Raw genomic sequence first — 25,225 nt, forward strand, 5'->3', positions numbered from 1 at the left:
CTCTTGAGAGTCCCATGGACTGCAAGAAGATCAAACCTCTCCATTCTGAAGGAAATCAGCCCTGAGTGCTCACTGGAAGGACAGATCCTGAAGCTGAGGCTCCAATACTTTGGCCACCTCATGAGAAGAGAAGACTCCCTGGAAAAGACCCTGATGTTGGGAAAGATGGAGGGGACAAGGAGAAGGGGACGACAGAGGACGAGATGGTTGGACAGTGTTCTCTAAGCTACCAACATGAGTTTGACCAAACTGCGGGAGGCACTGGAAGACAGGAGTGCCTGGCGTGCTCTGGTCCAGGGGGTCACAAAGAGTCGGACATGACTAAACGACTAAACAACAACAACTATTTCTGGGTTAGCGCAGTCTGTAACCTGAAGCATATGTAACCTGAAGCGTATGTAACCCGAAGTACCACTGTATTGAGCTTGATCATGGACCAATGTGATGGTATAAGGGGCAGCTTCCTAGGTTGCACCCTCAAATTCCCATGCCTTCGTATCCAGCAGATGGCAGTCAAGAGCCAACCATGGACTAGGCAGGGAGATAGCTCACAAACAGTTAAGCCAACAGGGAGCAGTGAGGTCATCTTATGCTGAGCTGGCAGTGGCCAAAAAAGTCAATTTCCTGAGCACTTTCCCCCTGGCCCAAAAGTGCTGCCCCATTTGCCCTCTTCTCGTTCCCCTCCCACTTCCCACACTTGGGTTGGGCAGCAGCAGTGACCAAGCTGCTGGAAATTGCTTTGTGGCCACTGCTAATGGGATCCCAAATGCAGGGAAAGGAAACCACAGGGCAGGGAGGAAGGGAAGGCTGCAGCGTCAGGGGAGCGATGGGGCCGCTTCCTTTGCAAAGCTGCGTGCAACTTGCAGCTTCTTTCTACTTACTTGCCGTCACTCGCGAATCTGCAAAATCCAACTGTTTGCTTGAATTGGGTCCCTGAATATCCGTTTGTTTGAAGGCAGTGGGGGGGCTGGATCTGTCCCCCAAGATGGATGACCAGGGGCCACCCCCTGTCAATCACCTGATGTTACAGTGAGGACCACCTGATAGTCTGGGCTGGCAAAGTGTTGTGCCCAAACCGCCTTTGGCCCAGCCTTATCTTTCAGCGCCCCGCATCAGGTGTAGGGCAAGTGGGCACAGCTTGGGCAAAATAGCTTCATGGGGTGGACATTCACCACCAGTGGGGGTATTGAGTGATAATTCTCATTGTCAGGAATGGTTCCTTTCCTCACTGTTGCTCCTGTATACCTGAAGGAGCGTCTCCACCCCATCATTCAGCCCGGACGCTGAGGTCCAGCGCCGAGGGCCTTCTGGCGGTTCCCTCACTGCGAGAAGCAAAGCTACAGGGAACTAGACAGAGGGCCTTTTCGGTAGTGGCGCCCACCCTGTGGAACGCCCTCCCATCAGATGTGAAGGAAATAAGTAGCTATCCTATTTTTAAAAGACATCTGAAGGCAGCCCTGTTTAGGGAAGTTTTTAATATTTAACGCTGTATTGTTTTTAATACTTGATTGGGAGCCGCCGCCCAGAGTGGCTGGGGAAACTCAGCCAGATTGGCGGGGTATAAATAAATTATTATTATTATTATTATTATTATTATTATTATTATTATTATTATTGCACTTAATGGGCACCCCATATTTCAGAACCTCACTGATCCATACAACTTCCATTAAACCAGGGGTTCCCAAACTTGGGGTCTCTAGCTGTTTTTGGACTACAACTCCCATCATCCCTAACTAGCAGGACCAGTAGTCAGGGATCATGGGAATTGTAGTCCAAAAGCAGCTGAAGACCCAAGTTTGGGAAACTCTGTGTTAAGCAAATAAGCATAATCTGAACCACCACTTCCCGCTCTAAATTTTGAGCTAGCAATTTGGCAGTTTGCTTTCAGTCCCACAGATTTCATGGACACTTGCTTTTCCTTGTCCTTTCTCTGCTGATCCTTCTTAGCTAGGGGTTGCCAACTACTTCACAGCCCCTGCTCCCCTGCCTCTAATCTGCAGGTGTTAACATGAGCAGGCCAGACCATTTTTTCTTCTTGTCACTTGATAACCCTAACTCAAGGCTTCGATATTTGAATGAGCGGCTTTCCGTACTTGTCACTAAGAAGATCCATGTAGCCAACTCTTTTCTTGGCAGAGGCTCCTGTGTCTTTATCGGCTGGGTGTTAGCCTCGAGTTCAGCAGAAGCAGGGTTTTCCTGCAACCGTAACGCCATGAAAGTCGCACCGGTTGAATACCATGCCACTGTTAAAAGTTTAAAATGCAGAGCCTTGCTTAGAAAAGGGGCAGGCAGTGCTAAAACTAGCACGTTGACAAAGAGGCTTGACCAGCTGAGATTCCAAGGATAATTCATTTATCTTATTAGTCAAAGTTGAGCAGAGATAGGGCAACAACCAGCACCTGCAGTGCTGTAGAGAGGGGTCTGATGGGCAATAGCAAACGCCCCATATGTTGTCCTGCTCTTGCCAGATTCCTGAGTGATCCGGAAACTTGCTAGCAGCAGCAAAAATGTAAGCAAAAGTGGCATCCAGGATCTGTGTAATCGGAGCACAAAACAGGGATCAGGCAATAGACAAGCACAGAGCAGTCTGGAATTATGTTCAGGTCCACTTTTGGGCAAACAAAGTTGCGTAGAGACTGGTCAGCAGGTTAGCTTGAAGTCAGAGCACAATGCAGGTAACAGCAATGTTGTTCCAGCAGGTTCTCCAGCCAAGCATTGAGGTTGTTGTGCTTCAGCTGCTGGAAGCAAACCCTTAATCCCAGTGATTCCTATCAGCTGGCCGCATCCAGAGGTCTCCTCCAGAGAAGGGTCTTACTCCTGATAGAGACGCGGGTGGTGCTATGGACTAAACCACTGAGCCTCTTGAGCTTGCTGATCAGAAGGTCGGTGGGTCGAATCCCCATGACGGGGTGAGCTCCCGTTGCTCTCTCCCAGCTCCTGCCAACCTAGCAGTTCGAAAGCACACCAGTGCAAGTAGATAAATAGGTACTGCTGTGGCGGGAAGGTAAACGGCATTTCTGTCTCGGTGCTCCGTTGCACCAGAAGTGGTTTAGTCATGCTGGCCACATGACCCGGAAAGCTGTCTGTGGACAAATGCCGGCTCCCTTGGCCTGAAAACAAGATGAGCGCCATAACCCCATAGTTGCCTTTGCCTGGACTTAACTGCCCAGGGGTCCTTTACCTTTACCTTTAACCTTACTCCAGATGAGATCTGTTGAGTTCTGGACAAGATGGGCCCTTGGCCTGATCCAGCAGGCCTCTTATGCTGGGTTCTTATGTATTACCCATGTTGGCAACAGTGGTAGAGAAATGGGCAGCACAACAGGAACTGTTCCATTAAAATGCAATTTTGTACCACCAGGATACTTAGGAAGGTATGTTCACCATGAAGCGGAGCAGCAGCTCGGTGGCCTTTGCTGGTCCTGGCTGTCTCTGGGCTTTGTGAGGGTCTGGTTCTCTTAATCACCTGCTGATGAACTGGTGTGGAAGCAAATGTGCTTGATGGACGGAGGGGTGCCTTCTTTCCTTTCGCAGACACAAAGCCCAAGCGCTTGGGGTTAAGGAGGGTTTGGGATGCTGCATGTCCTCATCCCAGTACAAACCCACAAACTCACAGCCCAGTTTAAGAAACCACAGAACTCTGCCTTCCCTCTGAGTCAATGGACAGGCAGGGGAGCAGATAACCCCACCTTGGCTGGAGAAAAACCCAAGACCCAAAGCCGAGTGCAATTGTGGGAACGTGCTTATGATCTCTCCTGAAAGCCATCAGCACTGGTAAGATGGCCTGGGATTCGGACTCAGAGGCTGAACCTGAGGAATCCCAGCCTGCACAGGAGCCTCCACCTCCAGAACCAGCTGAGCCGGGGCTGGGGCTTGAGCCTGAAGGGCCCTCACCTGTGCTGGATCCTCAGGTGCAGGCACCAGCTGAGTCTGCTCTGGCTCCTGAGGGGATGGAGGACCCACTGCCTGCAGGTGCTCCACTCTCAGCTCCGTCAGGGGAAGCTGAGGTTGCCTCTGGGTCTGGTAACCCTCCAGCCTCTCCTGAGCTGCAGAGGCTCAGGGCAGAGAGGCAGAGGGAACTAAGTTCCCGCGGGAGGTGTGCTCGCATCCAGGCCAGGAGAGGCGAGTCACCTGTGGGCCAGGGCTGCCCTATGCCGCGGGGCAGATAAAAGCGGGCCAGCCCAGGTTGCGGGAGCAACATTGTTGGTAGCCTGTTCCTGCCTGCACCCTGTCCTGCTCTTCTGCCAGAGTTCCTGACCTTACCCGACTCCCTGCCTTGGATCCTGCTTCAGTTTTGACAGACTGCCTCCATACTGCACCCTCAACCTTGTACTGGACTTGGACCTCGCCGCACAGTTAACCCTCGGGACCAGCACAACTGGGCTTTCAAGAGCCCCGTGTACTACGATTTTAAACCCAAAGGCCAGTTTTGTTTCGAGGCTACGGCTTCCGGAGGCACATGGGAGCAGCTGCGAGAGGCTGGAGGAGCCGGTGACACGCTGGGTGCAGGAAATAATCTGGCACTTGCGTGGCTTCTGGGTGTGTGTGTGTGTTTGGGGGCGGGCGGGGAGGAGAGTGGCTTGTCCTTCCCTTGGCACCTCCCAACCTCAACACAGATACCAAGGAAGCTGTTGAATTATTAAGCAGGCCCTGTCCTAGGCATCTGAGTCTGACTTCTGCGCTGCTGTAGCCTGTATAAGAGGAACACATCCCCAGCCAGCACCAGCCAGGGAAACAGCTCGCTCTGTCCGGCGCAGCCATAAACTCCCAACTTTGAAGCTGAGTGTCGGAGGACGGAAGCATTTGGAGCCAGGGATCAGCGTTTGATTCTGGGTGCTGGATTTGAAGGAAGGAGGAAGCTCATCCCCTCATTTCTTTCTGCCACACTCCTCCTTTTCTCTCTCCTCCCCCGTCCCCAATTTCCCTCACTTCTGATTCCATCTTATTTTCTTGCCGTTTCTGTCCCATTTCTCCTTTGGGGTCTTCTTTCCCTCTGTGTCTCCTTCTGTTCCCAACCTTTCTCTTCCCCCTCTCCTTCTGACACCACCTACCTCCGTTCTGCCCATCCTCTCCTTTTCTCTTTGACAACCCCTCCTCGTTCTCCAGCCCCAGAAGAAGTCCTTCCGAAGCCCCCCTCAAAATACAACAGGCGAGAGGAGGACTGCTCAGAGGGGGCCCCTGTAGGATGCCCATCCAGATATTTTGCACCATCTCCTTCTCTTCGAACAAAGAGAAGCACGCCGCGGTCAAGTGTGCGACGGAGAGCAATGGTGACAAACCCCCCTATGAACAGCAAGAGCCAGAAGCCATGGAGGAAGCCTATGAGGATGGAGAGGAACCAGAGGAGGAGGAGGAGAAGGAGAAGAAGGAGAAGGACGAAGATGAAGAAGGAAGTGCTCCAAACCTGGTGGACTTTGCCAACAGCTGCACTTTGCACGGCGTCAACCATATCTTCGTAGAAGGCAGCTTTGGCGTGCGCCAGGCCCTCTGGATGGGTGCGTTCCTGATCTCCCTCTCCATCTTCTTGTCCCAGGTAGCTGGGCGGATTTTCTACTACCTGGAATATCATCACGTGACGCAGCTGGACGAAATGGAGAGCGCCGAGATGGTCTTCCCCGCCATCACGCTCTGCAACATCAACAGCATCCGGGGCTCCCAGCTCACCTTCGACGACCTGTCCTATATCTCTCCGCTCGTGGGCTACGACCCCGGCGCCTACCTGGAAGCGGGCTTCCCGTTGGCCTTGCCTGACCTCGAGGGTCCCGAGGAGCCTCTCAACCTGTACAGCTTTTACGACCGCCATGGCCACGAACTTGAGGACATGATGCTGGCCTGTAAATACCGTGGTAAGGAGTGCGGTCCCAGTGACTTCACCGTGGTGAGTGGCTCGTGCATCGGCCCCTAGTGCCTGTGGGGCTGGTTTGGGGGTGGGCAGGCTTGATTTAAGGTGCTGAGTTGGAGTAAGGGGGGGGACATACTTATGGCTGAGGTCCGTGAGCTTGCTTACTGTCAAATTTGTAATGCCTTTATTAGAACCAAAGTAGTTTTTGAGCTCCCTGGATCTATTCTACAGACTGGATATTAACTAAAGCAATAGCAAGGGGGAGTGTCGTGCTGGGGGAGCCCCCGTAGTCTGCAGGTTGTAGCAGTGTTTTAAGATTGAGCACAGCCTGAGCAGTGCAATCCTAAATATGTTTAACCTGGAGGAAGCTCCACACAAGTTAAAGGGGCTTACTCCTAATTCAGAGTTGCTAAAGGCTGCAGACTTCATTGGATTAGGCTTGTGCTAAATTGTAAACAGAAGGGCTACCCTGGGACAAAGAAACAACAGCAGCTCTTCCTCCATTATTATTATTATTATTAAAATGATTTGGAGTTCTGGAGCCATCTCTGGGACTGGTCGGAACACACAGGTTCCATTTGAGTTAGGGAGCTGGAATGAAGAGGAATGGGGTAGCCCTAATATTAGCAAAGGTGGAGATTAGGGAGGCATGGACTGGTTGGACGCAGAGGAATGGTGGGAGGAACCAGCTGGGGAACCTCTGAGGGAATGAGGTTCAGAGTCTGCAGATTGGTGGTGGGATGGCAATGAGTGGCCAGAGGGAGAAAGGGGAGAAGACTGAGAGAAGGAGGTGTCGGAAGTGGAAGAGGTAACAGGGCTTAGTGAGCTGGGAGGGTCTGTAGCAGTGAGAAGTCCAGAATCAGAGGCAGAAGCTGAAGCAGATGGAGAGGGAGGCCAAGAGTCAAAGATGAGCCATGCGGGTGAAGCGTCACAGGCATCTTCCCCTCCTGCCACAGCAAGCTCCCCTTCCCTCCTGACTCCCAGTACCAGAAGAGGCATGAAAAGGGCGGAGGGGAGGTTGGCTGCATGCAGGTGTAGACTCTGATCGCTTAGGGGAAGCCCTGGAGAGGAAGGGACTTAGACAGGTGTGAGACAGCAGGGACTTTCAGTCTTGGCAACTGATGTCCATGGAGGAAGACCACCAGGAATGAGCTGCTCTGCTCATTAGGCCTGATACTCAACCAAGTCTGTGGAGGAAGAGTTAACTCCATCTTTGAACCGTGTGGTTACTGACTGGCACAACCCTGTGCCAGTCAGTGGAGACTCGTCCATTAGGATGAATGGAGCACAACTTCATTCTGCCCTCAACTAGTCCCCAGCTGCCTGCTTCCTTGTTTGCAACCAGGCAGGGGGTGGTTCCATCTGTCATTGGCTCTGGCCTCACCTACAGTTGGTCTCCCTGCCTTCTGTCCCAATGGGCAGCAGCTACCATTGGGCAGGGCCAGCAGAAGCCAGATTGGGCAGTCTTGCAAGTGGTTAAGGGCATTTAAGTACCTGGCCAGAGGTACTCTTCAGCTGAGAGTTTCCTAAACTGCAAGTTGTTCTTGTTGTCTCGCAAAGAGAGAAGGTTGGGGTGACAGACTATAGCAGTGTTTCCCAAACTTGGGTCTCCAGCTGTTTTGAACTACAATTCCCATGATCCCTGGCAACTGGTCCTGCTAGCTAGGGATGATGGGAATTGTAGTCCAAAAACAGCTGGTTTGGGAAACACTGGGCTATAGCCTCAGTGTCTCTGTTAGGAGCAGAAATAGCTAGTACTGTATTCAGATAACTGGCCGTCATGCCATGCCTGTCTGCTCAGAAGTAAGACCTATTGAGTTCAGTGGGACTTACTCCTAAGTCAGGGTGTGTGCAGGATTGCATCCTAACGCTCCAAGTTTTGCAGCTGGATTCAGCTAAGTGTTCATCAAGGCTTCCACTTGTCTCACCTCTTTCCCCAGGAAAACCTTCTCTTTAGTGCTGATTCAGAGCAAACGTCAGGTAGGTTTTCCACAAATTGATGTTTGCTCCGATTCAGCTCTAAAGAGCAGATTTCCCTAGAAAGCACGCAAGAAGCAGAAAGCCTCCCAGGTCCATACTTTCTAGGCATGGGATAAGCGCAGACAAGCCCTAACTGGCCTCTCCATCAGAAGCCTGTACAAGAACTTTCACTAGCTTTTCCCTCTTCTCCTCCCCTCGCTTGCCCCCCACCCAATTGGTTCGGGTAGGGGAGAGAATCTCCAGAACAGCACATGGGGGGGGGAGAAGAGAACGGACCGTTCCATCAGGCGAGCAAAAACACTTGTGCTGACAGAGCAATCTGCTTAGCGCTGCTTCAAATTCCCCTCTATATTTTATACCAGCAGCTAAAGCCAGCTTTCAGCAATTAGGGGATGGATATAGATATATAAGCACACAAACACGCATGGTCATAATATTTAGTGGCCAGGCGCGGCCCAAGACAGTATTTGTGCTGGAGGGGGGCGGAATCCAAATGATCCCCTGCTCATAAAAAATATTATAATAGTAAGTAAATAATTGATGCGCCGCTTTTAATGCTACCTTATAATCTGCTGAATAAAAGGGACTGATTTCTCCTGCTGAACTGTAAGCAGTGGCATAGCGTGGGGGACAGGGGGCCATGGCCCTGGGTGCAAATTTCTGGGGGGCACAACCAGACACCCCCACAACAGTTTCCCTCATCAAGGCTGGAGCTACAGGGAGCCAAGCCACGCCGGGTCTGGGCCTTTGGGGTTGGGGGTGCACCTCCTTCTCCTTATGGCTGGTACACCCCTGAGAAGGGAGGGAGGAAGAGGAAGGCAGGAAAGCACTGCTGGAGCTGCATGCATTGCTCAGAGCATCTCTCTGCAAGGAGAGGAGAATGAGGCGACTCAGCAGCGTTCCTCGCTTTGCGTTTCTGTCTTATCTCTGCTCCCAGGTTGGGGCTAGTTTGCAAGGAAAGACTCCCTTGATTAGACGCTGGCTGGTGAAGTTACTGCTCAGTCCACCAGGGGGTGCAACACTTGCCCTGGCCTGGGTGCTCGCAACCCATGCTATGCTCCTGGTTGTTAGAGTGTCTTAACATCAGAAGTCTGCAGCCAACACTCTCCTTCCTAACCCTCATTGGGTTATGTAAGACCCTCTCTAGTGAAACTCACAAGGGATTGCCGCCTTCTCCCTAGGCAGTTTGTCATTCCTTCACAAACGGTCTTGATCCGACACAGAAAGCATAAGCCAATGAATCTGTGCGATTGATCCGTTCATTTATTCTCCACAAAAGAGTTCAAAAAGCAAGCTACCTGGTGCCATCACTTGTAAAACATGACTCAGCCCCTTCAAATACAATTGGCATGAAACATCTGTGTACATCTTCTGATTCCAGTTTAGGCATAACGTGTTGGGGGAGGATTTTACTTATAATGAAGTATTTGTGTTGCCTTGTAAAGGGAAACCCACAATCTTTATTGAACAGGAGGAGTCTCATACCATCAACCAGTGCTGGAAAAAATGTAATATGGTACAGTGGACGCTCGGGTTGCGAACGTGATCCGTGCGGGAGGCACGTTCGCAACCCGCAGCACCGCGTCTATGCACACACGGGTTGTGATTCGGCGCTTCTGCGCATGCGCAAAGCACTATTTAGCACTTCTGCGCATGCACAACCGCTGAAACCCAGAAGTAACCCATTCCAGTACTTCCAGGTTTCGGAGCATCCGTAAACGAAAAAAACGCAACCTGAAGCATGTGGAACCCAAGGTATGACTGTAATCAGTTAAGAGCAAGAGAGTTAATGGGTTAAAAAAAAAATACCTTAAACAGTTGACAGGCCAAGTTATTTCTACTGAGTTTTACAGCTGGGAGTTTGCTGTTGAAAGTGCACAAGCTAAGGAGGTAGGGGGAAATGGAGCAAATTCAAGAACATTTTGCATTTATCACAACTGTTAACACACCAGAGCGATCTGAAAACAAAAAAGCTAGAAACTGTCCCTCCAGGTTCATTGGAACCGGATAGAGACATTAATTGCATATATGCATGGGGTTTTTTGTTACGTAAATAGCACTCCTGATGGGCAGTATCTAGGCCATGGTAGAGGGGGAGTTTAACCCGCCTGGGGCCACCGCCAGCTCCGGGTCCAGGAGCCACTCTCAGGAGCGTTAGCTTGTGATGTGTGCAATCGAAACTTAAAACCAGTTTGGGGCGATGTTTCGATTACATCACCCAGTCCTACTGCCAAATATGAGGGACACGGGTGGCACTGTGGTCTAAACCACTGAGCCTCTTGGACTTGCTGATCGAAAGGTCCAAATCCCCAGGGTGGAGTGAGCTCCCATTTCTCTGTCCCAGCTCCTGCCAACCTAGCAGTTTGAAAGCACACCAGCGCGAGTAGATAAATAGGTACCACTGCGGCGGGAAGGTAAACGGCATTTCAATGCACTCTGGTTTCCATTACGGTGTCCCGTTGCTCCAGAAGCGGTTTAGTCCTGCTGGCCACAAGACCTGGAAAAACTGTCTGCGGACAAACGCCAGCTCCCTCGGCCTGAAATCAAGACGAGCGCTGCAACCCCATAGTCGCCTTTGACTGGACTTAACCGCCCACCCTTCTGATATGACCTGTTGTAGCAAAGCGAGGAAATGGAGGCAGCTTAATCCCTGCTCTTCAGGGAGCGATGAGATCTTACTCTTGCCTCCTTTCCCACAGCTCTGTCCTTCTGTGTTGACCGTTCCCAGCTGCTTACTGTCATTAAAGCTCCCTGTGCGCAGCGGGAACAGGAATTGCAATAGCAGCCACCTCAAACATCAAACAGCCACAGAGAGGAGAGGGAGAGGAAGGAGCCCAGGTCTTTTTAAACAGCAAAGGAGGCAGCACCTTTCGAAAGGAAGCAGCCACATTTGCTTGGTTGGCCTTGTCTGGAGGTGGGGGAGAGGAAAAGGAAGCCTTGATGGGAGATATTCACGCTAGCAAATGATGAGATCTCCTACCAAGGGTGCTAGAAGATTGTTCCACCAGCCAATCCCCCCTGAAGGCCCAGTGCACTAGCAGAAGTCACTATACAGGCCTCTGCTAGTGGGACCAGTTGGTTGAATCCAGCCTGTTATGTCTGATCCCAGGAAGCAAGGATACCAGTAAAAGTCGCCATTGTTTTGTTTTTAAATACTAGGTAAAGGTAAAGGGACCCCTGACCATTAGGTCCAGTTGTGGATGACTCTGGGGTTGCGGCGCTCATCTCGCTGTATTGGCCGAGGGAACCGGCGTACAGCTTCCGGGTCATGTGGCCAGCATGACTAAGCCGCTTCTGGCGAACCAGAGCAGCGCACAGAAACACCGTTTGCCTTCCCGCCGGAGTGGTACCTATTTATCTACTTGCACTTTGACGTGCTTTTGAACTGCTAGGTTGGCAGGAGCTGGGACCGAACAATGGGAGCTCACCCCGTCGTAGGGATTCGAATCACCTAAAAAGTAAGAGATGGATAATTGCTGTGGGTTGCAATCCTATGCATGCTTACATAGAACTAATGGTGGAAATTTAGGATTGCAGCCTTAGGCTACGGTCGGGGAGAGGGGTTTCAATGGCTGCAATTGAACTTTGCTTGCCCTCCTACCACCTGCAGAAGTGGGGCAGGTTGTAGTTTGTAAGTAAAGATGCCCTACACCAGGTACCAATAATGAGGAAGGAAGAAGCCCATTGAGAGTTTGATACTTCCATCTCACTGGCACTCTAGGCATTTGCAGAGCTTTCACTCTGGATTTGTTTGCAAGGAGGCTAGGCAATGGTTGTGTAGACACTATACATTTGAAGCTCATTCTTTCCCTCAAAGAATTCTGGGCACTGTAGTTTGTTGCTAGGAATTGTAACTCTGCAACGGGTGGACTACAGGGCCCAGAATTCCTGGAAGGAAAGCAAGTGCTTTGAACATACCGTATTTTTTGCTCTATAAGACTCATTTTTCCCCTCTTAAAAAGTAAGGGGAAATGTGTGTGCGTCTTATGGAGCAAATGCAGGCTGCACAGCTATCCCAGAAGCCAGAACAGCAAGAGGGATTGCTGCTTTCACTGCGCAGCAATCCCTCTTGCTGTTCTAGCTTCTGAGATTCAGAATATTTTTTCCCTCGTTTTCCTCCTCCAAAAATTAGGTGCGTCTTGTGGTCTGGTGCGTCTTATAGAGTGAAAAATACGGTATATTGTGTACACAGCCAATGTTTCATCAAAGCCATTGTTACCCCACACTTCCCAGTGTGTTTTCCTGTCACTTTCCTCACTGCAAAAAGTCCAGTCTTTGCAGGAAACTGTGTCTGTTGCACAAGACCTCACAATCAACTGCAGTTGCGTAACCTGAATTTGCTGGTTTGTGATTGAATCCCTACCCGGATATAGTGACAGGTTGAGATCACCCTCTGTGGATGTGCTGAAGACCTACAGAATAGATACGTCTTTCAGGACAGTGGGGGGGGGGGACGGGAAAAGTAAAGGAGATCCTATTACAGGGAATGAGCTAATCCTACATGATGAGTGCTTGAGCCTGTCTGGGTGTGTTTTTTGTATGTCTAGGACAGACATGAGTCCTTAATTACAGAGGACAGTCCTCTATATGCACAGCTGTCCGGCCCAAGCCCACTTCAAAAATAAATTAAATTAAAAGGAGAGCAAGGGTGACTCTGAAGCTGCCTTTCAGTGCCATCACCCAGACAGCAGACTGATCAGCTGGACGCACTATGGGGAGCTGAGATTGTATTTCTATTCCTATTGTTGTTGTTAATTCTAAATTTGCATCTATGCACATGAATTAACCTACGCAGATTATATGCACATCTGCCTACTTTGGTCCTCTTCTTTTTTAAGTTTAGTTGGCTGGATAGCTCAGTTGTTGGTGCTGATAATGTCAAGGTTGCAGGTTCAATCCCCATATGGCACAGTGGCATATTCCTGCAGTGTTGGACTAGAAAGATATTCAGGGGCCCTTCCAGCTCTATAATAATAATAATAATAATAATAATAATAATAATAATAATAATAATAATAATAATAATAATAATGTTATTACTTATACCCCACCCACCTGGCTGGGTTTCCCCAACCACTCTGGGCGGCTTCCAACCAGATATTAAAAACATGATACAGCATTAAACATTAAAAGCTTCCCTAAACAGGGCTGCCTTCAGATGTCTTCTGAAAGTCAGAGAGTTGTTTATTTCCTTGACATCTGATGGGAGGGCGTTCCACAGGGCGGGTGTCACTTCCGAGAAGGCCCTCTGCCTGGTTCCCTGTAACCTATCGGTAACTTCTCGCAGTGAAGGAACCACCAGAAGACCCTCGGAGCTGGACCTTAGTATCCAGGCTGGATGATGGGGGTGAAGATGCTACTTCAGGTATACAGGACCGAGGCCTATTTCATCACAGATACGAATGGGCCGAGAAAGTGATAGGCAGCCGTCAGTCTAGGAGATTAGGCTAAGGGTTGTATCCAACTACGTCAGGGGTTGCCGACCTTTGTGGACCAGGTGTCACATTTTGAATTTTGAAAGTGTGCTGGTGGCATCAGTCACAATATGGATGTCAGGGGAGTTATGGCATAATATAAAATTAGAGGGCTCCCCCACAGGCCTAAGTGAAATTGTGTAAAGTGGGAAGCACCCCACTTTAATAGGGAGGGCACAAAGGGAGGAGAGAGGGGGGGGACTCGTGTGCTGCAGTCACCTAACATGCTTTCCCTCGCTCACTTCTGGGTAATCAATTTATTTAATTCGCAACGACCCTTGTAAATGCAATCGCACACAAATGTATATAAGGGGGCTGCCTGTACAATCGTTGTGAAGCTTTCCCCCACGGTTGTGTTTCCTTTTGAGAAAATGCTTAACCTGTTGAATTTCTGTCTGGAAAATAAGTAAGAAGCAGGAAAAGTGTTTTGACGAGGCAGGGATGGTGGAAAACAACAGGCAGAAGCAACAGGCAATCATTTCACAGATATTGTGCAGATAATTTGCACAGGGGTGCTGGGTTGGTGACCCCTCAACTAAGTCCTACTCAGAGTAGACCCACTGGAATTAATGGACCTAACTCAGTCGTGCCCTTTAACTTCGGTGGATCTGCTCTTGAGTTGGACTAACGTCGGATACAACCCTATATTGCTACTGTCTGAAGATCGGAAATAGCTAATTTAATCTCCTACCTCTGGCCCCAGAGACACTGGCCCCCTACCTTGCCTACGGAGTGCTTATCCTGTGTCTGATAGGTCAGGTCATTTTGGGGCCTCGTGGCCCCTTTAAGAAAGAGTTGCATGCTCACAGATGCAAAAAGAGACACTTGAGCTGGCTGATCAATATTGCAAGAGTCCCCTTTCTGTGGGCAAGGACAGCAGAGGTGACTCGATGAGATCCTCGCTGGTAACCTAGACAGAGTTCAAGGCTAAACTTTCCTCTAAATTTAAAACAATCTTTCTGCTGCTGCAGATCTCCTGTAGTATATTGTGCCCCGTATAGCATATAAAGTGTGTTTCAATTGCCTGGGGACCTTGGGCAAGGGAAGGGGGTTAATTAAGAACATAGGGATATAGACTCATATAGGGAAGCTTTTAATGTTTAATAGACTATTGTATTTTAATATTTTGTTGGAAGCCGCCCAGAGTTTTATTGTTGTTAGCCACCCTGAGCCCGGCTTTGGCTGGGGAGGGCGGAATATAAATAAAATTTATTATTATTATAATTTATTAAAATTGTCGAGTTGGAAGCTGTTGGATCATCCATTCCAACCCCTGCAATACAGGAATATGCAGCTGTCCCTTACGGGGACTGAACCTGCAGGATCTAATCGATGGTTTTGGTTTAATAACAAAACATTAAACATAAAAAACCCTCCCTATACAGGCCGGCCTTAAGATGTCTTCTTAAGGCTGCACAGTTACTTACCTGCTTGGCTCAAGGGTCACATAACTCCATACCCTCCAACATTTCTCCGATGAAAATAGGGACGTCCTAAGGAAAAGTGGGGCATTCTGGGATCAAATCAGAAACCAGGACGGCTTTTCTAAATCTGGGATTGTCCCTGGAAAATAGGGACACTTGGAGGGTCTGACAAAGGGAACTTAATATTCTCATCCTCAGGAGTGTGCAGTGGCGTAGCGTGGGGGTTGCGGGGGGGGGGGCGGCTGCACCGGGCGCAACATCTGGGGGTTAGGGTTAGGGGGCGCAAATCCACGGGTTAGGGGGCACAAATTACTTGCCTTGCCCCGGATGCTGACAACCCACGCTACGCCACTGGGAGTGTGACACGCACACATATCCCGTGTGTGCGTATAGATTTGCCACCCTCTCTGATGGATCATGCATTCTGTATTTTGCGCCTTCTGAGTTCTTAAAGCCCCCTGTTCCATCGTGTGGACTTTCTTCTCGTTTCCTGCTGGTATGATCCCCTCTGGTGGCCATAATTGGCAAGTGCATGCCGTACCCCTCCTGGACCCATCGGATTTACTGCATTTGCTGCCGAGATGAAGACTACTGAACCTTGAATATTGCTCAAGTGTTTAAGAGCCACTATCATCAGCAAAACAACCTAGTTAAATAACTTGCTGGCAATAAGCCATAATTGCTGTGCCTTTGCTATTAGGTGTTGTTAATGTTTGAGTAAGTAAAGGCTGTAAAATATGACCTTACAAGGGAGGACATGCAGTAATTGCAGATAACAGGGAAGCAGCGGCAGGGTGGATATGCCAATATCATAGGTGCCATCTTCCTGGGGCCCTGGGTGCCTGAGCACCCACAAATTTCAGTGCCAGGGCCATGCACGCTGCATGCGACCCATGGCCCCGGGCATCCACGGTTGTGTACCAGGCCTCCACCCACCACAAATTATGTGCACAAATTTATGTTTGCTGATGTGTACATATAAATGTGCTGTACATGCACAAATATGCATGCCTTGTTAGCGGCGCCCGATTTATGTATAAGATAAACAAGCTATAGCTTAGGGTCCCACTCTCTTGTGGGCCCACCAAAAATGTAAAGGGGAAAAAAAATAAACAAATAAAACAAATAAAACAAATAAAAATAAAACAAATAAAAATAAAAATAAAAAACAAATAAAATTAAAACCTACATACAGCAACAGTGTTTTGTGTTGTGTAGGCTCCTATGATGTAAGTAATGGGCCCCGCCTGCTAGCCTGCTCCCTAAATCATCACTGGTTTGCTCATTTCTATACATAGGGGGCCTACATTCTGCATGGACTGGTTGCATGGCAACATGTACAAATGGCTTTAGATACCTATTAGGTCCATAAATAACCATACAGCATATATTCAACACAAAAAACAGCAACAATTTGTTGTTGACAAAGGACAGCGCTTAGGGCCTCATCAAACCTAAATCTGGCTCGGCTTGTTGGCAAAGGGGAGTCAGTCCCTTTACCCCAGGGGTAGGCAACCTAAGGCCTGTGGGCCGGATGCGGCCCAATCACCTCCTCAATCCAGCCCACGGACGGTCCAGGAATCAGCATGTTTTTACATGAGTAGAATGTGTCCTTTTATTTAAAATACATCTCTGGGTTATTTGTGGGGCATAGGAATTTGTACTTTTCTTTTTTTCAAAATACAGTGGTACCTTGGGTTACAGACGCTTCAGGTTACAGGCGCTTCAGGTTAAAGATGCTTCAGGTTACAGACTCTGCTAACCCAGAAATAGTACCTCAGGTTAAGAACTTTGCTTCAGAATGAGAACAGAAATCGTGCAGTGGCAGCGGGAGGCCCCATTAGCTAAAGTGGTGCTTCAGGTTAAGAACGGACCTCCGGAACGAAATAAGTTCCTAACCCAAGGTACCACTGTATAGTCCGGCCCACCATGTGCTCTGAGGGACGTTGGACCAGCCCACGGCTGAAAAAGCTTGCTGACCCCTGCTTTACCCTCTCTCAGACCCTCCAAATGTCCCTATTTTCCAGAGACCATCCCAGATTTGCAGGAGCTGTCCCAGGTTCTGATTTGATCCCAGAATGCTCCTATGAGGAACAGCTACAGCGCTCAGGGATTTCCAGTTTAGAAAGAAGGTGATTATGAGAGGGGATCATGATTGCTTGATAGCATGGAGGAAGTGGACAGAGACTTTTTTTTTCTTCTCCTCTCTCACAAGCACTGAACTGCAGGGTTATCCAGTAACGCCAACACCAGACAACAGGAGCACCTTCACACAGAATATAATGAATGTACGGAAATTGCTGACACAAGAGGTAATGGTGGACAGGGCCAGCCCAAGACTTCTAGCTGCCTGAGGCAAAGGACAAGTTTGTGCCCACCTCAGTTCCACATATAAATGTTGGCTGGACTGGCAGAATAATCTTACTTCAATGTTGTTGTTTAGTGGTTTAGTCGTGTCCGACTCTTCGTGACCCCATGGACCAGAGCACGCCAGGCAGACCTGTCTTCCACTGCCTCCCACAGTTTGGTCAAACTCATGCTGGTAGCTTCGAGAACACTGTCCAACCATCTCGTCCTCTGTCGTCCCCTTCTCCTTGTGCCCTCCATCTTTCCCAACAACAGAGTCTTTTCCAGGGAGTCTTCTCTTCTCATGAGGTGGCCAAAGTATTGGAGCCTCAGCTTCACGATCTGTCCTTCCAGTGAGCACTCAGGGCTGATTTCCTTCAGAATAGAGAGGTTTGATCTTGCAGTTCATGGGACTCTCAAGAGTCTCCTCCAGCACCATAATTCAAAAGCATCAATTCTTCAGCGGTCAGCCTTTATGGTCCAGCTCTCACTTCCATACATCATTACTGGGAAGACCATAGCTTTAACTATACGGACCTTTGTTGGCAAGGTGATGTCTCTGCTTTTTAAGATGCTGTCTAGGTTTGCCATCGCCTTTCTCCCAAGGAGCAGGCGTCTTTTAATTTCGTGACTGCTGTCACCATCTGCAGTGATCATGGAGCCCAAGAAAGTAAAATCTCTCACTGCCTCCATTTCTTTCCCTTCTATTTGCCAGGAGGTGATGGGCCCAGTGGCCATGATATTCGTTTTTTTGATGTTGAGCTTCAGACCATATTTTGCACTCTCCTCTTTCACCCTCATTAAAAGGTTCTTTAATTCCTCCTCACTTTCTGCCATCAAGGTTGTGTCATCTGCAGATCTGAGGTTGTTGATATTTCTTCCGGCAATCTTAATTCCGGCTTGGGATTCATCCAGCCCAGCCTTTTGCATTATGAGTTCTGCATATAAGTTAAATAAACAGGGAGACAATATACAGCCTTGTCGTACACCTTTCCCAATTTTGATCCAATCAGTTGTTCCATATCCAGTTCTAACTGTAGCTTCTTGTCCCACATAGAGATTTCTTAGGAGACAGATGAGGTGATCAGGCACTCCCATTTCTTTAAGAACTTGTCACAGTTTGCTTTGGTCAACACAGTCAAAGGCTTTTGCATAGTCAATGAAGCAGAAGTAGATGTTTTTCTGGAACTCTCTAGCTTTCTCCATAATCCAGCACATGTTTGCAATTTGGTCTCTGGTTCCTCTGCTTCAATGTAGGCCACTTCAACTCTGCCACAGTGGGCAAGTGGGGACTCAGGGGAAACAGCTGAGGAGAAGCCCCCGGTGCCCTGCCCAACCCAGCATTTATCACCCGAGGTGGTCACCTCACTCTGCCTAATGATAGGGCTGGCCCTGATGATGAACACCAGCTTAGATGCCTTTGAAAGGGTTAAATGTGTTCCTGGAAAATACGTCTATCAATGGCTGTTAGCCACAATGCCTGTAATTAGGAATGGGGGGGGGAGCTATGGTCCTCTAGATTTTTCTGGACAACAACTTGCGCCATCTTCAAGACATCAGACGCTCCATCATGATGAGTGATTGGGAAACTCTTTGGAAAGCTAACATAAACTTTACACCATGTTACACCATCAAAGAAAACATGGTGAAAATGTTGTTTAGATGGTACCCCACACCATCAAAACTCTCCAAGATGTATAAAAATATTTCAGACAAATGTTGGCGGTGTGGAGAAACAAAAGGAAATATGTACCATATGTGGTGGACATGCCAAAAAATTAAAGAGTTCTGGATCCTCATTTATGATGAGATGAAAAATATCTTTAAATTACCATTCTCAAAGAAGCCAGAAGCATTTCTGCTTGGAATTCTAGGCAGTGATATTCCAAAAAATAGAAATCTTTGTATATGCGACAGCTGCTTTCCCGGTTATTAATTGCATCAAATTGGAAAGGGGGGAAAGTACCAACAGTAAGGGAATGGCAGAATAAGTTACTAGACTATGCAGAAATGGCTCAATGGACAAATAGATTAAGGGGAAATGCAAAGCAATCATTCACTCAAAAATGGGATATGTTCGAGAAATACCTACAAAAATATAATAACGACATAACATCTATGGCAGCGCTTGAATGGCCCTTGTGTAAATCAGACATTAATAAAGAAGGAAAAACGGTACGATATGTTATAAGAAAGTATTAGAAAATATATTAAGAGTAAGGTATTAAGTATAAGTACATTCAATGTTGTAAATGTAAAGTACATCGGGAAATGGAAGTCTCTTTTGACATAGTTTAGTTTATTCTACTTTAGTTTATTTTTGTTTAGTTAGAAAGTACAAGAAAAGAGTCCATATAACTACAAGTTTAAATCAATATTTAACGGTATAATTATTTAAGGTTCTTTTTATTTATTTATTTATTCATTCATTCATTCATTCATTCATTCATTCCTACCCTGCCCATCAGGCTGGGCTTCCCCGGCCACTCTGGGCAGCTTCCAACAAAATATTAAAATACAGTAATGCATCAAACATTAAAAGCTTCCCTAAGCAGGGCTGCCTTCAGATGTCTTCTATGATGATTATGAGGATGATTATGATAATTATTACCTTTTCCTTGTACGTGTATTTAAGATAGTGTTTGATATCCATGGATTTCAATTAATAAATAGTTCAATTAATAATAATAATAATAATAATAATAATAATAATAATAATAATAATAAAATGAAGAAGAAAAATACTTGCGCCACCTTTGAACATTGGCCATGCTGGTCTGATGGGAGTTAGACTTCAACAAGAGCAGGAGCGGCACAGGTTCCCCAATCTGTATGAGCTCTCCAGGTTCAGAGGTGGTACATCACCAAATGCCCGTTGCTGAGCAGCAAAAGTTGCAGAGGGCTGCTGTCCTCAAGTCTCACTTGTTGGTTTCCTAGAGCTCACTGGTTGGCCACTGTGGTTCTCAGGGTGCTGGACTAGGCAGGTTTTTCGGCTGTTCCAACAGGGCTCTTGTCTTACTTGGTAAAGGGCAGATTGCAATTCATAACCTTGTCCCAAAATGGAAAGAAGCAGAAGTCCCAGTAAAGGAAGAACGGATACAAAAACTTATGGAATATGCAGAAATGGCAAAACTTACCAAAAGAATAAGAAATCAAGATAACAGAATTTTTCTAAAAGAATAGAAATGGTTCATTGGATATTTACAGATAAAAACATTAGCAGGATTATTGTAATAACCTGCAGTTTTATAAGACTATGTATTTACAGTAGATAATTAAATGAGCAAGTTAAATGAATTTGGATATGCAGAAGATGTTAAAAAAAATTTAAGGAATTGCAGAAAGAGAGGGGAGGAAGTCAAATTTTGAAATGTTAAATGGATTGTAAACTCAGTGAAATGTATAAATTTGAAAGGTATAAATACAAAATTTGGAAAAAAGAAGATTGCAACTCATACCCCACCCCGATAGACTCTCGACTTTGTTGTCTACAACGGAAATAAAATTATTGCACCAAGTGAATCTTTGGCAAAATTTCACAACAGGAATAGGACTTTCTGGACATTTTCAAATTTCACTTTTGACATTTAACTTACACCAGCTCAGGTTTCCATTGTTGGTTCTCCTTCCTGGGTCAGTAGTTGGTTCTACAAGAACCCTTGGTCTTTCTAAGGGGAAAAAATGAAGACTTCCCCATGCCCACCTTCCCCATTCCTAACCTCCCCAGACCCCTAGATATTGCCCACTCCATCCCTTTTGTATGTGGGAAGATCTCTGACTCCACTTATTCTTTGGTGGCATAAACTACTGTACATATACATTCACTAGTCACTAGGTGGCATCATCACCCTGCAAAAAGCTAGCACTACTAAGGAAAGGCGCACTATGCTTTTTGTTGAAGAAGGGAAAGTTAAGTCCCGGCTGGACAGCAGTGCCTTATGGGACCCCGTCAATTAAGTGTTCGTTAGATTTGTAGCCCACCTTTCAGAAGGGTTGTTGAAATTAATGGACTTAGCTGAGATGGCGAGATTGACCTGCTTAATAAGAGAAAAGTCCTTGTTGACATTTACTAAAGACTGGGAAACTCTCCTGGACTCTTTCCATGAAAAAGAAATAGTGACATTTGAATTTGAGGATTGAAGACAACCTTTGTTTATAGAAAGTGGCGTTGTTGAGTGTTTAAGTGGATGGAGTGAATATTGTAGACAGACAAAGAATCGGAAGTTCTTTAGTTTCTGAACTTTATTTTTCTTTCTCTCTCTTTTAATCCCTTTTCTATTTCTTTTTCTCAATCTTTCTCTCCCCGCCCCCTTCTCTCTATGTTTTTATCTTAGGTTAATGTTTTAGTTTGGACAAGATATATGATATTAAGCTTCATGTTCCTCTTTATAAACTCTAATAAAATCACATATATATGATTTGTATCCCACTTTTCCACCACATTGTGACCAAGGCGGGTCAGCGCTGTCACAATAATCTACCAGAGTTCTTTGAGACTGACAACAATCATATTAATACAGATGATCTGGTTGATAAAGTGTACTTGGACTATCAAAAGCCTGTTGACAACACACCTCGCCAAAGACTCCTGATTAAGCTTAGCAGTCATGGAATCAGAAGAGAGGTCCTCTTGTGGATTGGTTAAGTCGCAGGAAGTAGGGATCATTGGACAGTTCTCCCAATGGAGGGGCCTAGAGTCCCACAAGGATCACTATTAGGACCTGTGCTTTTTAACTTGTTCATAAATGATCTTGACTCAGGGGTGAGCATCAAGGTGGTCGAGAGGGTTGATGGTTCAGTGTTGTTGAAACAAGAAGAGATTGTGAAGAGCTCCAAAAGAGTTGTCCTCAACTGGTAGATAAACATGCACAGGATTGTGCCAGGAGACCCTTGATTTCCGTTTGCAGTAAATAGAAAACAAACCCTGCGTCGTCTAAATTAAGTGTATGGTCCTCTTGATACTTCCTGATCATGTAAGGGGCCCCTGACCATTAGGTCCAGTCGCGGACGACTCTGGGGTTGCAGCACTCATCTCGATTTACCAGCCAAGAGATCCGGCGTACAGCTTCCGGGTCATGTGGCCAGCATGATTAAGTCGCTTCTGGCAAACCAAACCAGTGCATGGAAACCGCCGTTTACCTTCCCGCCAGAGCGGTACCTATTTATCTACTTGCACTTTGACGTGCTTTTGAACTGCTAGGTTGGCAGGAGCAGGGACCGAGCAACGGGAGCTCACCCCGTCGTGGGGATTCGAACCGCCGACCTTCTGATCGGCAAGCCGTAGGCTCTGTGGTTTAACCCACAGCGCCACCCGCGTCCCCCCTGATCATGTAACTGTGTGTAAATAGCACTCCTGCCAATATCTGGGATCCCTGCCACAAATACAAGGGAGCTCACCTTCCAGGCTGCCCCTGCTGCACTGTTCCTGCCCCAGCTTGTGGGAGCCAGTGCAGTAGTTGTAGAGACTGACCAGTGCATGGCATGCTATCGAGAGGGGGGCCATGAGTGGATGTTGTCGCAGGGGTGGGGAGGTGGTTGCTGCAGACAGCTAGCTGAGAAGAAGCTCTTCAGTCAATTGAGCTGATGGCAGGGGGGCAGGGCTGCACTTGGACTTATCTTGCTGACTCTCAGACGCCATTTCCTCCCAAACCACATACATGCTCTCTCTCTGTCTGTCTCCGTCTCTCTCTGCCTCTCTCTCCCTCTACATTGTTCCCTCCTCCAGCACCCTAATATCTGTGTCTTTTCCCTCCTTGTCAACACTTCCCATCCCAAGCTCCCGCCTCTCTCTCTTGTCTCTCTGTCTCTCTCTCTCCTTTGCTATTGCATCTCCCTGGATCTCCCCTCCTTGCCGCTCTCTCCCTGCCTCTGGCATGCTCTAGGTGGCTCTTCCGATGCCTGAGCCAAACAGCTCCCCCCTAGGCACAGCCGCCTCTTTCGGAACCCGTAAATGCTGCGAGCTGCTCCTGCCCAAGGAAGCTGCAGGCAGACGCGCTCCGCATCTCCCAGCTTGGCCTCCCTCTGACAGTCGAAGTTGAGCGAGAGATCATTAGGAAAGAAGCAGGGAGATGAGGTGATGTGGCGAGGAGTGCGGACGGGAGACAAGCTCGAGGGAGCTCCTCTTCAACCCTCTTCTTGGTGATATGGAAGGCAGCTGGTCTGGTTGTGCCACCCACCCGCCTCTCTTCTATCTCCTGGAGCAAACCAAGTTCCACGGGCTCCGCCATGCCCTCTCGGGACACCGATCGTGCCCTCGCCGGGCCTTCTGGCTCCTGGCGTTCCTGGGCTCTGTGGCCTTGCTGGCCACCTGGTCCTCCAACCGCATCCGCTACCTGCTCTCTTGGCCTGTCCACACCAAGGTCCACCTCCTCTACGCCCGCCAGCTCACCTTTCCGGCTGTGACTCTCTGCAACAACAACTTGCTCCTCCTGCGCCGCATGAGCCGGGCAGACCTCCACCTGAGCGGCTACTGGCTGGGGCTCCTCAACAAGGACCTGCAGCCCGTGCCGGCCGTGGGGGCCATGATGCGGGACCCCCGGTGGCTCTGGCTGGGGAGCCTGCTCAACTTTTCCCACTACCTGCCACCTTTGCCGCCGCAGGAGCAGTCCACGCGGCGCTTGCTCGACAGGCTGGGCCACCAGCTGGAGGAGATGCTCCTCTCCTGCCGCTTCCAGGGTGAGCGCTGCGGCCCCCACAACTTCACAACTGTGAGTCAGGGCAGGGGAAGGGGGGTCTTGGGGAGGACAGCTGCCCCACCGGAGCAGGGGGTGAGGAAGGGCAGAGTGTTATAGTTGGGATGGGCCTTAGAGATGCGTTGTGTACCGTGCAATTGCAGAACGGCTGTTTCAACATGGTAAAGGGCCCTCAAATTTTGCCATGTCCCCAGAAGGTGCGAGTATCTCCTTGGCAGCCCGGAATGAAAGGTCGGTGCCAAATGCATTAGGAATTGTTGAGGAATAAAAGGTTTGCTTCTTTGCAGAGCTGTGGCAGTCTTTTCATGCTAACGTGTGTGTGTGTGTGTGTGTGTGTGTGTGTGTGTGTGTGTAACAATAAGTTAAGACAGTATTGTGCCCGTACATGGTCTGCAAACATATAACTTGGCAATGTGTGGTGCACCATTTACTGTTTTGGGAATTTCAGCAAGTTTCTGGCTCTTTTGAATGTTAATAGCATGCAACCAGAAGTGGGGGCTCAGTGGGCCTTTGTGGTTAGAACAGGAGGATATATTTCACATCTCCCAACCCTACCTTTCCCCCCAAGAATTCCACATTATTTCAAAGCTCGAAACCTGAAAGCAGAACATATTATGCAAAAATAACCATAAGTATGAATATTTGTTGAATTCCATAATTTAATCTTGTTTGCAAACTGGAGCAGAGTTGGTCCAACTCTAGACTAAGGAGGTGGCTGTCTAACTACTTAATGGGACGAGAGAAAGCGAAGGAAAGGGAGCAGAGTATAGGTAAAGTAACCAGGATGCAACCCAGGGATTTGCCCCTTGTACCTCTGAGTCTGCTGCCGAAATCAGACGAGGTAGCCATGACTCCTCCCAACTGTTTTCTTTCTCTCCTTTTATTGGCTCCTCACACCTGCCAGGTGAGCTGCATACCTAGGGTGCGGATCCTGCTCACTACAGGGGAGGGGATGGACAGAAAGGAAGGGGGCAGGTGTCAGAAGCTGCATTTTCTAATTCAGGCAGATTTCAAGGCACAAGAAGAATTTCTGGATTATAACCTGCCACCACTAAGTACGGGATGATATGATGAATAGTTGGAAGGTTAGTATTGTAGCAAGTGTGTTGATAGAGGACTATCAGAAATGCTACACCCACAGACCTTAAATGATGAGTTGCAGGTTGCAGCCTGCGGGTACTGAAAACAAGGAGTTGTTAAAGTATGGCTGCTCAGCCAGAATTCAGAAATAAGAGTTCACAGTGTCCCTGGCATCTGTTCTGCTGTTAAGGGGCCAAGGGTGTTCTGAAACAAGAGGCACCTTTTATAATGTTCTTGGACAATTTAGGAATGTGGGTCACTCCCTTAAGGGGCACCAGGCAAATCTAAAACGATGGTAACCAAGAAGCAGCATTTGAAAATCAACAGCGTCCCATCGATAGGTCCAGTTTAATACACATGTTAAGAACAGCTGAATTAGTTCTG

General features: G+C 48.1%; 1 protein-coding gene across 4 annotated transcripts in view; it reads left to right on the plus strand.

Annotated features, from left to right (window-relative positions):
* ASIC1 (acid sensing ion channel subunit 1) overlaps positions 1–25,225 on the plus strand; it is a 212,122-nt gene that overhangs the window by 155,478 nt on the left and 31,419 nt on the right. Inside the window, exon 1 of one of the 4 annotated variants that reach the window (XM_081898729.1) lies at positions 22,693–23,776. The exons of the other annotated variants lie outside the window; for them this stretch is intronic. Coding sequence (XP_081754855.1) covers positions 23,213–23,776 — 564 coding nt within the window. The 5' untranslated portion in view covers positions 22,693–23,212. Of the gene's footprint in view, positions 1–22,692; positions 23,777–25,225 lie in introns of those variants that run through there. 4 annotated transcript variants of the gene reach the window in all.

Source organism: Podarcis melisellensis (assembly GCF_964234715.1).
Source record: "Podarcis melisellensis genome assembly, chromosome: 2".
NCBI lineage: Eukaryota > Metazoa > Chordata > Lepidosauria > Squamata > Lacertidae > Podarcis > Podarcis melisellensis.